The 12,201-nt window shown below is 42.5% G+C and overlaps 1 protein-coding gene across 1 annotated transcript in view; it reads right to left on the bottom strand.

The window, feature by feature from the left end:
- Nucleotides 1-6,121, bottom strand: part of LOC117515612 (AT-rich interactive domain-containing protein 3B-like) — a 32,004-nt gene extending 25,883 nt beyond the window's left edge. The window contains exons 1-2 of the mRNA XM_034176248.1: nt 6,014-6,121; nt 3,416-3,961 (exon numbers count right to left, since the gene is read on the bottom strand). Coding sequence (XP_034032139.1) covers nt 3,416-3,961; nt 6,014-6,040 — 573 coding nt within the window. The 5' untranslated portion in view covers nt 6,041-6,121. The remainder of the gene's footprint in view (nt 1-3,415; nt 3,962-6,013) is intronic.
- Between the last annotated feature and the right edge of the window lie 6,080 nt (nt 6,122-12,201).

Raw genomic sequence — 12,201 nt, 5'->3', positions numbered from 1 at the left:
CATTCTCAGTAAGGTGGTCCACGAGCTGCTGTGAAACCACCTTTTTCAGAATTTTAGAGCAAAATGATGGATCTGATAGTAACCTATAATTTTTCAATATACTAGGATCAAGATTAGGTTTCTTAAGTAATGGTTTAATCACTGCAGATTCAAAACATTTAGGAACAGATCCTGAAGTTAATGACAGATTAATAATTTCCAACACAGTCGGCCCAAGAGTGGGCCACAGGTCCTTAAACAGTTTTGTTTGTATGGGATCAAATAAGCAGGTTGTGCTTTTAGTAGACATTACAAGTTTTGTCAGCACACCTAGTGAGATACTATCAAATTTTGTAAATCTAGGTAATACCTCAGTGATGGGACCCACCTCAAGAGCAGGATGTAGTAGCTGGGTTATGTTTAATCTAATGTCACCTATTTTCTTCTCAAAGCAATCCAAGAAATCTTGGTCTGTAAAAGGAGAGCGACTTACAGGTGGTTGTCCATGAATACGTGTTGCCACCATGTCGAACAAGAACTTTGAATTATGCTTTTTGTTTATCAAATCAGAGTAATAGGTCTGCTTTGTAGCCAGAAGAAGAAGCATCAAAACAATTAGCAAAAACAAAACTTGCCATTTTGGTTTTTAAGATAATACTCCCATCACACTAGAGCACGAATGAGCCCGAATTCCGTACAAATGAGGATTCAAGCCACATTTGGGCAAATTTGAGCTGCATTCCAACTCCTCATACAACATTCTTACAGCAGTCAGCACATTTGTGCAGCCAAAGCACATGCACTCTACACTCGTGTTGCGCTCATGTTGGAAAACAATCAACCGGCGGTCGAGGTGCAGTCGTACCGCAATCTGACTGCAGTCATAATATTCATATGGCAATTCTTACGCAACTCAAAGCATTCAGAGAGTGTTCAAGGGGCTGTTCAAATTGTTCGAGCACGTCAAATCCTGGCTGAATGTCTCGACTGTACCTACACACACCTCCCCGTCACACTAGAGTATGAATGAGCCCGAATGCCGCACGATTGGACATTCGAACTACATTTGGACAAATTCGAGCTGCATTCGAAATCCTGAACAGCATTCTTGAGTGCATTCCACACAGTTGGTCACATTCGTGTGGCCAGCTTGAATGTTGAGCACACGCACACCGCTGTCGAGCTCGAATGGCGGTGGAGGTCCAGTGTGATCGCAGTCCAATTGTGTAAATGTTCGGATGGCGTCAAAACAGCTTTCAAAACTGTTTGACTGCATTCAAGGGTAATTCACAACGGTCAGGCACAGCAAACCCTGCCGGCATGTCCCGATTGTGGCACAGATGAGCCATATGTGCACCTCCACTGGGTCCCATTCAGTGAGCATAAATTAAATACTGTTATCGGCAACATCTGTGGCACGCATTCATCATGTGTCCCAGACGTGAACATTGCGCAATCAAACCGAAAGCACTGTCAGTCACTATGGTCAATGCCTCTCAGAGTTGCAGCATGCACATACGGGCTGTTACCCACAATAAACCTTATATTACAGATACATTGTCATTCCCTCCCATGGGTTAGATAATATATATGGAAAATATGATCGTCATAGCTGTAACAGAACATGTACGTGCACTGTGCTGCTGGCCCAAGGCGAGCCGATGCGTGTCACAGGCACAGCGTGGCGCACCACAACGTAACTGAACGGGATGTGACAGCTGCTACACCTATCATGACATGGACACTATGTACCTCTGTAGGAAAAATGACGGGGCAACTGGTTCACCAGGCCTTCACAACGTAAATAAAAATAAAACTCACCTTCAGACCCGCCCCAGGTGCATGTCACAGCGCAAGGCAAACACCAGCAGGAGCTGAAGTCTGTGTGGTGACCACCCACTCATCTTGGCAGTGCTGTGGCTACCAACATCTGCTCACAAATGCCTCGTCCATTGCAAAATATAATTCCCATATGGCGCGACGCTCCGCTCCACGTCATGGCACGTATCATGGATCGCAAACTCCACACAGTCAGAAGCACTGACTGATTGTGAGAGCACACGCATGAACCAGTGTGGTCAGCTCATGGACGTCATAGCCCGCAGAGAAGAAAGGTGTTGGGCTCTCTCATTTGCTCGAACTGCTGTGCATGCGTGAGCTCAGCTGTGTGTGTGTGCTCATAAACAGCTGATCACTTTGCTGTACATGCGTGAGCCGTGTGTGAGCCTGGGCAGATGCGTTAATGTCAGGACTTGCCTTAGCGCTCCTCTGGTTTCTGCATTTCATCCAATATATGGACTGATGTGTGTCATTCAGGGTCCCCTGTTCATGGGTTCACTGCAATGCACCGTGGACTGGTGGCCATTACCGGTATTAATGGCTGTGAGTGTGCACGTTGGTGATCAGATGTCCGTAATAACCCGATCACACGCATCACAAGCACTACAGTGAAGCAATAATCAGGGGACCCTAGTTTACATGTAATCAGTCCGTAGGTTGGGTTAAATCTGTAAAACTAACACAAAAACACAACCTCACTAGCAGAGGTAAGTAAGTCCATTTGGCTTCTCCGGTGCTTCACTCAGGGTCACCACTGAAGATCCGAAATGGACCTGCATGTTGATTTGCCACAAGTTTTACGCTGGATGCCCTTCCTGACGCAACTCCACATTGCACAGAGAGCGGCAGGAGACTCAGCAATTCCACAACCAACATTTACCATAGATAATATTACATTTCTATTTCAACATGAACAATGTTTACAGAGAAGGAATAGTAAAAGCCCTTTTGTTGCACAGTCAGTAAACGTCAGGGTTGGTTTATTTGCCGGCATGCTGTGACGCACTTACCCAGTTGCCCCTGTGTCCAAACACCTCATTAATCATAAGGTGTGGTACTGAAGTGAGGCCTTGTAAAGGAAAACATGCACACACTCCAGCCTCCTCTTCCATGAAAAAAAAGGGGGGGACTGAATAAAGTTTTGTTTCTTGTAAATGTCTCCAATGAAAAGGCTACAGGGTTCGAGTCGCATCATTAATACCTTCAGACATTTCAAGGAGAGAAAACTGAACTGATCACTCAACCTATACATGAGGCCATTTTCACGTCAGGCCCGAACCATCTGCTTTGAGAGGTTTAGAGGCTGTTCACAGCCGACACAAATTAGCTCATCTCATGCACAGAATGCACAGCTGAAGCCCTGATCTCTGACCTGTACAGTAATTAAACACTGTCACATTCAGGGACTTGGCCAAGGAGAAACCATGTGAGAAAACACAGCAGCAGAGTGGTGGACTCTCATCAACAAGTCAACATCCAAAGAGACACAAAAGGAGAGAGAGCTGGCTTTACCTCTCTGTGAAAGCGGTGTGATGTACTGAACATCTAAGAGTGTACAGTGGCTTTAGATACAAGTTCGATACTGAAGAGAACTTACTTGTTTAGCCGACTCATCGTAGCCCCAGTCGGGGAAGCCCTGTGTCGTGAAGGCGTGTTGGCCTGCAGGAGAAAGCAGCTCCTCATTAGGCTCCTCTTTTACAGCTGAGGCTGGGGAGGTGCACAGCTGCTCAGCAACAGGTTGCGACGTGCTGTAAGGAGGGAAAGCTGGAGTCTGCTGGACTCGTGGTTTCTTCACCTGCTGCTCCTCTTCCTCCATCATGTCACCTTTTGATGCCTCCAGTTTGACAGGATCTTTTTTGCTAAGCTGCTTGTTGACGACTGGCTGGGCTGGTTGGTAAGTCAGGCCGTCTCTTCTGCCAACTAAAGCCAAGTCCACTCCAGATTTAGAGACCAGTGCTGCAGCCGCAGGATGCGGAGGGAACAGGAGCTGTGTTTGGAGGAGACGTTTCTCCGGCAGGTCAAACTCCGACTTGGAATATTGTTGCCTCTGCAGCTGCGCCATCAAAGCCTCTACGTTCACTCCACCAGCAGCAGTCTGCAGACATCCTCCTCCTCCTGAACAACTCTCCCCAGCCAAGGAGGACTAAAAGAAATCATTAATGACAGGAGAATCTAATTTAAGAAAATAAGCATCTTACTTTAGGTAACATGAAAAGATTACAGTTGCTGTAGTGCTACATTAATAGCACTATAATGACTAGTTGATTAAAGTTGTAGTCCCTTTGATTTTTTAAATAATTTCATTTATGAACCTCGATAATTTTGTTCCTTAGTTTTCAAATAAAACATTCACAATCTAATGTTACAAAAATTATCAAAATGGGAAACACGCTCTCTCACAGCGAGAAGGTCCCAGATTTGACTCTGACCTGGTCCTTTCTGTGTGGAGTTTACATGTTCTCCCCATGTTTGCGTGGGTTCCATCTGGGTGCTCAGGCTGCATCCCACTTCCAAAGACATGTAGGTTAGGTGGATTGGTGACTAAATTGACAGCAGGTGTGAGAGTTTTAATGTTTGTTTGTCTATACGTGGCCCTGCAACAGACACATGCCCTGACCGGGGTTGTACCCAAACTCTTACCTGATGACAGCTGAGATAGTCTCCCCATGACCCCTAACAAGACTAAGTGGGTTTAGATCTGAATGAATGATCAAAAAAAATTTTTTGACCCATGCGGGTAAAAATACAATGACAAGATGCCAAGAAACGCTTTCTGTGGCAACTTCACACAGTAGTCAATATCAGGATGATGGAGCCAGATACGCAGCAGACCATCACTTGTGAATAAACAGAGAGCAACACAAGCAGCAAGTAAACACACAAACGCAATTAGAACTCAGGAAAAAATAGTGACCTAATTCATGCTAAATTTTTGCTGGATATCTGCCGGATAAGTAAGACAACACTCACACAGGTGATCGGTGTCACTTCTTACAGATGTTTTTAGATGGTTTGCCAAAATGAGTCAGTGGGAAGACTAAATTTTCTTTTAATTAATTTTTTTCTCATTTAACAATTTTAATTTATCAAAGCGATGTGTCGGCCCTGTGATAGATTGGCATCCTTTCTGCAATGTGCACTGCCTTTCGCCGAGTGACCCCTGGAATAGGCTCCGACCCCGTGATCCTTAACTGGAATGTGTTCAAAATGAGAATGAATGAATAGGCATTTTTTTGAGTTGGAATTCTGAAATTTGGAGTTTTAAATTTCCACTGAATGCACAAACCTTGCATGTATGCGCAAAACTTATATCTGAAATGAAATCCACCAAGAATACTTTATCTGCAATAAAAATAGATTTAATTTTGTGATATACCACAAAAACAAAAACTACTTTATATAAAACTATCAATCTGACAAACAGTGAGATATGCGACCCACATACACAGACATTTCTTGCTTTTGTTTACTGTGTGTTATTGTACTGGTTGAAATAAAGTTTTGGAAAAAAAAAAAAGAGAGACCACAGTGTTACTACGTTGAAAACGCATCTCTAAAATCGCATTCTATGTTAAGTTACCAGCACTACACTTCAGCAAAAACGTCGCTTTGACTTCATTTAGCCCGAAATATAAACGTTAGCCTGAAAGGATAAAACACAGTTCAAAGGCTCTCCGATGTAATCTTTTTCCGGAAGTAGGTTTTTGTATGTAGGTCAGGTTTTGAAGAATGTCCGAGGGTTCCTGAACACAGCACTGATCGCTGAGAGGCAGGTGTTGACAGCTTGTGGCTTTTGATTGGATGGGAAAAAAAAAATGCCAGACGGACTGGCTCCAACTGACTTTGATTTGTTTTTTAAATTCCATTGTAAATTAAACTTTTTTTTTTTTTTTACATTTAGAAACGTGCACATTTACGACAGTTTCTCGAATATCAATCATAGTTACAGCTCCAGCCTTACGAAAAAAAAATGCATAAATGTAATTGTGTTCAGTTCCGATTAAGTTTATCAACACTCGGTCACCGAATGATTTAGTATTTCGTTGACTTCACGGATAGAACTTGTTACGCAGGCCTGGGAAACCAAAAAATGACGCAGTGCACAAAGGAAACGTCACTGAAAATTATAAATCACGTCTAAAACGACGGCTTTTTGAACAAACGCCAGAAAGCAGCGACCCCTGTGCAGACTCACCGTTTGCGCCATCGGAAGCTCCATCATTGTCTACAGGTCGGCTCTAAGCTTTCTGCCTGGCCAAAATAAAATCGCATGTCCAGTTTTTTTTTTTTTTTTTTTTTTTTATACAGAGCAGCAGCTGGCCGGGCTGGAGGAGGGGTCCTAATGGCTGCCCCCCGTGGTCACTGTGAAAAACACACATCCTGCCTGATGAATGAAAGCCCCGCCCCCTGCGTGGGTGCCACCCACCACCATGCCAACAATTAATTTTTTTTTTTTAACAGCAAGCCTTCCGGAGTTGTTATGATGGTATTTGTTGCTGGTTCAGGGTGACTACAGCAGATCAGTGGCGCATCTTGGGGGGGGGGGGGGGGGGGGGGTGAGCATCTGACCAAAGGCGTGATAAAATAAAGGGAAAGTTTTGCATAAAAAAGGTTGATTGCTGAATGCTGTTGCATACAGAATTAGAAGATTTTCAGTGTTTAAAATAAAAATTGTGGATTAAGATAATGATCAACTGATACTGACTGATAACAATAATCAAAATTATTATTATTACATATCCTCTCCCTAGATTGTCACCTTATTGAAATGGAGGGTTTATGTGTTCCAGTGATCCTGGGAGATGTGCTGTCTGGATTATTTACTCCTGGTAGGGCCACCCTTGGCAAAATGGTCCCACGTGAGGAGACAGATGAAGGGCGATTAAAAAAAAAAAACCTTATGATCACTCACTCACTCAATCATCCTCAAATGCTTTTTCCAATTAAGGGTCAATGGGAGTTGGAGTCTAACAAAGCAATCATAGGGCGTGAGGTGGGGTGCACCCTGGACAGGATGCCAGTCTGTCACAGGGCCACACACACACACACACACACACACACACCACACACCACACACACACACACACACACACACACACACACACACACACACACACACACACACACACACACACACACACACCAACCCCTTATGATGTACACATGAAAAAACAGTCATCTTGCCTGGATTAGGAAAACATGGTGCGCTATCTTATGGTCAGTGGACCGGGGTAAATGTCCACACAGACTGACACTCTGTTATTGTACTTGACACTTGGAATGTGGAATGTCACCTCTCTGGTAGGGAAGAAGCCTGAGCTTATGTGGAAGATTGAGCAATACCAACTAAAAATACAGTGCATCCAGAAAGTATTCACAGGGCTTGGCGTTTTCCACATTTTTTATGTTACGGTCTTATTCCAACATGGAGTAAATTTTTTTTCCCTCAAAATTCTACTCACAACACCCCATAATGACAACATGAAAAAGTTTCTTAATTTTTGCAATTTTATTAAAAATGTAAACATAAGAAATCACATGTACATAAGTATTCACACCCTTTTCTCAATACTTTGTTAATGCACTTTTGGCAGCAATTACAGCCTCAAGTCTTCTTGAATATAATGCTACAATCTTGTTGCACCTATCTTTGGGCAGTTATGCCCATTCTTCTTCGTAGCACCTCTCACGTTCCATCAGGTTGGATGGGGAGCATCGGTGCTCAGCCATTTTCAGATCTCTCCAGAGATGTTCAATTGGATTCAGGTCTGGGCTCTGGCTGGGCCACTAAGGACATTCTCAGAGTTGTCCTAAAGCCACTCCTTTGATATTTTGGTTGTGTACTTAAAAAAAAAAAAAAAAACTTTATTTAACTAGGTTACTCCAATTGAGAGCTAGATCTCTTTTGCAAGGGAGACCTGGGCAATTATAAAATTTCCAATTCACCTAACCTGCATGTCTTTTAAATGTGGGAGGAAACCGGAGCACCCGAAAGAAACACACACAAACACAGGGAGAACATGCAAACGCCACAAAGAAAGGCCACAAGTGAGAATCAATCCCATGACCTTCTTGCTGTGAGGCAACAGTGCTAACCACTAATCCACCGTGCTGCTAGGGGTCATTGTCCAGCTGAAAGATGAAAAGTCGCCCCAGTATGATTTCAAGAGTGCTGTTGAGCAAGCTTTGATCCAGGATGTCTCTGTACATTGCTGCATTCATCTTTCCCTCAATCCTGACTACGTAGTCTCGCAGTTCCTGCTGCTGAAAAACATCTCCACAGCACGATGCTGCCACCACCATGCTTCACTGTAGGGATGGTGCCTGGTTTCCTCGAAACATGATGCCTGGCATTCACTCCATAGAGTTCAATCTTTGTCCTTCAGGTGCCTTTGGCAAACTTCAGGTGGGCTGCCATGTGCCTTTTATTAAGGAGTGGCTTCCGTCTGGCCACTTTACCATACAGGCCTGATTGGTGGATTACTGCAGAGATGGTGGTCCTTCTGGAAGGAAAAACGGTGGCAGTTTGTACAGAGGTGAAATGTTAAATTTGCTCCAATTTTGGTAAAAAAAAAAAAAAAATGATGCAAATTATTAGTTGAATTAACAGGGTTTTAAAAGGGAATAGTATGGACCATGTATCATACTTACTTATCATGTTACATGTCATAGAATCAAATGGATGTTGACCTTGTTTGATCTTTACTTTGGGGACCAAGCATTCAACAGTCAAAACAATTCCATTTATTAATCCTATTAGCACAACCAATAATTTGCATCACTTTTTACCAAAATTCTTTTGACCCCTGTACAAACTGAAACCGTTGTCACCATTTTTGTTGTTTTTACCCCATAACTCCTGAACAGACCAATAATGTAGTGCAGTTTTCAATTTGATTGGCGCATTTTTAATTTTGACCCCTGTGTGATTCTTCAGTTGACCCCTACCTGCCTGCCTATTGAAAATTTAAGTGGCTAGTCATTTTTCAAGAGTAATGTCTAAGGAGTATTTGTGCTGACTTTGGTGCTTGTATCACCATTTGCAGGATTGTTTCAGTTATCTGCTGCACTAAAATCCTCGTTTGCTCGCGAGGTTTAAGGGACTGGGCTTCCGGTGTCACGTGACTTATATAGGCACACTCTCACGATCATGGACGAGCGCCACTAACTTAGCTTATAGTAAGCTAAAATTGGACACTCTCGTTATAACCAAACAACTGTCTAGTTTCTGGGTATTCTGTGTTAGTACGCGCCCACGGCCGACGTGCTTGATGAATTCCTGCGCAAAAAGTAGTTCCCAGATAATTGTGATATGAGATAATGAATATATCTTACCAGTAATAAAATTATAAAGATAACTGAAGTTTTATGAGTGGCCGTAATAAATATTTAAGAAACTTAAAGTTCATGAGCAACTTATTGCTCAAGCACATTGCAAACACTGACACAACGGAGTTTGATGCGGAAAAGTTCAGAAAGATACGATTGGAATGTTTTAGTTACCATTTACAGTTGGCGATGAAGACTTGGCTGATAAATTCGTGTTAAAGTCAGAACAAGAAGCTGCACTGAAAAAATCTATCTGGGAAGAGACATTTTGTCTGTCGTTGCTCCAAAGAGGGCGGCACGCTGAGCAGTGTGGTGAAAGTAGTCCGGCGAGTTGAATCTGTAGGCGCGAGCTATCCCACAATTCAAAAATGGCAGAGATGTCGGTCCATACTCTCACGAGCGCCACTAGCTTAGCTTATGGCAAACTAAAAGTGGACACTGTCGTTATGGCTGAACAACTGTCCAGTTTCTGGGTATTCTGTGTTAGTACGCGCCCGCGCCCGATGTGTTTGATGAATTCCTGCGCAAAAAGTAGTTCCCAGAAAATTTATAGAATTAAGTTACATGTAACTCAATTCTAAAGTTTACCAGGAATAAAATTATAAACATAACTGAAGTTTTAAGAGTGGCTGTAATAAATATTTAAGAAACTTAAAGTTTATGAGCAACTTCATCTGTTATTGCTCAAGCACATTGTGACATTGACACGATGGAGTTCGATGCGGAAGAGTTCAGAAAGGCACGACTGGAATGTTTTGATTACCATTTACAGTTGGCGATGAAAGACTTGGGTGTTAACTTCGTGTTAAAATTAGAACAAGAAGCTGCACTGAAAGAGATCTATCTGGGAAGAGACACATTCTGTGTGTTGTTGCTCGAATGAGAGCTGCACTCTGAGCAGGATGTTATATAACAGTAGTGTTCAGAATAATAGTAATAATCCTGTGAATCACTAAACTAGTATTTAGTTGTATAACCAGTTTTTCATGATTTTTTCACATCTGCGAGGCATTAATTTTGTTGGTTTGGAACTAAGATTTTGCTCGTTTACTAGTGTGCTTGGGGTCATTGTCTTGTTGAAACACCCATTTCAAGGGCATGACCTCTTCAAGTATTTTGATATATACAAACTGATCCATGATACCTGGTATGCGATATATAGGCCCAACACCATAGTAGGAGAAACATGCCCATATCATAATGCTTGCACCACCATGCTTCACAGGTAACTCCAGACTGTCACTGATCATCCTGGAGCTGATCAGTGGGTGAGCCTTTGCCATTCTGGTTATTCTATCCATTTCGATGGTTGTTTTCCGTTTTCTTCCATGCATGTTTTTTTTTGTCCATTTTAAAGCATTGGAGATCATTGTAGATGAACAGCCTATAATTTTTTGCATCTGCGTGTAAGTTTTCCCCTCTCCAACTTTTTAATCAAACTACGCTGTTCTTCTGAACAATGTCTTGAACATCCCATTTTCCTCAGGCTTTCAAAGAGAAAAGCATGTTCAACAGGTGCTGGCTTCATCCTTAAATAGGGGACACCTGATTCACACCCGTTTGTTCCACAAAATTGACGAACTCACTGACTGAATGCCACACTACTATTATTGTGAACACCCCCTTTTCAACTTTTTTTTTTTTACTAATAGCCCAATTTCATAGCCTTAAGAGTGTGCATATCATGAATGCTTGGTCTTGTTGGATTTGTGATAATCTACTGGTACCTTGTTTCCCATGTGACAATAATATACTCAAAACCTGGATTAATCATTTTAGTCACATAACACTATTATTCTGAACACTACTGTAGGTTCACATAGGTCACCTGACGATCACGTGACTTTGCTTATATGTATTCTGGACTTGCGTTCGCACTAAAGTGATCATTCAGTGCTTATGCACCGCCTCTGGCGGTCAGGAAGGATGAAATAGAACTCATCTTTCATCATTGCTCGTGGCTTTCTTCAATTGCTGCTTTCGTGTAACTGTTTTCAAGGATGGCAGACTTTGGCTACTCATCACAAGTCTTTAATTATTTAACTTGAGTTCCAAGGGATACTCAACAATTGAAATTTGGAAACTTGAGATCTTGTATTTGCTGACCTGCACCCCCCCCCCCCCCCCCCCCCCACACCTTGCTGTGAACTCCACAGCAACCTGTTACTTTTGAACAAAGGTCCTGTAATCATTTGTGTTCCCCTGGTATAAAAGGATAGAACATAAAATAAAAAGACTTATTAGCTCAACCAATAATTTGTATCACTTTTTACCAAATTTAGAGCAACTTTAACTTTTGACCACTTTACAAACTGACACTGACCTTTGTCACCATTTTTGCTGTTTTTACCCCATAACTTCTGATCATTCAGGCATAGATAGTCAAAACTATACCTTTTTGGAATCTTTACAATCAGACAAATAATGTGGTGTAGTTTTCAAAACAATTTCAGCATTTTTAATTTCGGCCCCTGTGTAATTCTTCAATTGACCCCTACCTGGCCCCCTATTGAAAATTCAAGTGGCCAGTCGGTTTGTTCAAAAGAGTAATGTCTAAGGAGTATTTGTGCCAACTTTGGTGCTCGTATCACCATTTGTGCGATTTTGCTCTAAATATTCTCTTAGCCGCTGCACTAGCAAGGCTTTTGCAATACCCGATGGCCATATTTTGGCCTTGGGCAGTAACTTTATCACCCAGTGCCAAAATATTCTGGAACTGCAACCCACTCGGAGTGTCCAGAACAGGTATCCAAAGACATTCCAGAAAGGGCCAAGCGGGTGCAGGTTTTCTTTACAGCAACTGACACCAGCAGCTGATTTCACTGACAAACTCATTTCATTTGCACAAACTGATGCTAATCAGTGAAATCACCTGAAAACCTGCACCCTTGCGGCCCTTTCTGGAATGTCTTTGGACACCACTGATCTAGACGTACAAGGCGTTCAGTGGTCAGACATGGCCAAGGTAACAACAGCTGAAATACGAGCACCACTTAAGACTAGCACGTTGAAATGTCAAGAATGACCCAGGTAACATCTGAAAACAAATTTCTC

The sequence above is a fragment of the Thalassophryne amazonica genome, chromosome 8 (genome assembly GCF_902500255.1).
Source record: "Thalassophryne amazonica chromosome 8, fThaAma1.1, whole genome shotgun sequence".
Taxonomy (NCBI): Eukaryota; Metazoa; Chordata; class Actinopteri; order Batrachoidiformes; family Batrachoididae; genus Thalassophryne; species Thalassophryne amazonica.
This window is presented reverse-complemented; position numbering and strand designations above follow the sequence as displayed.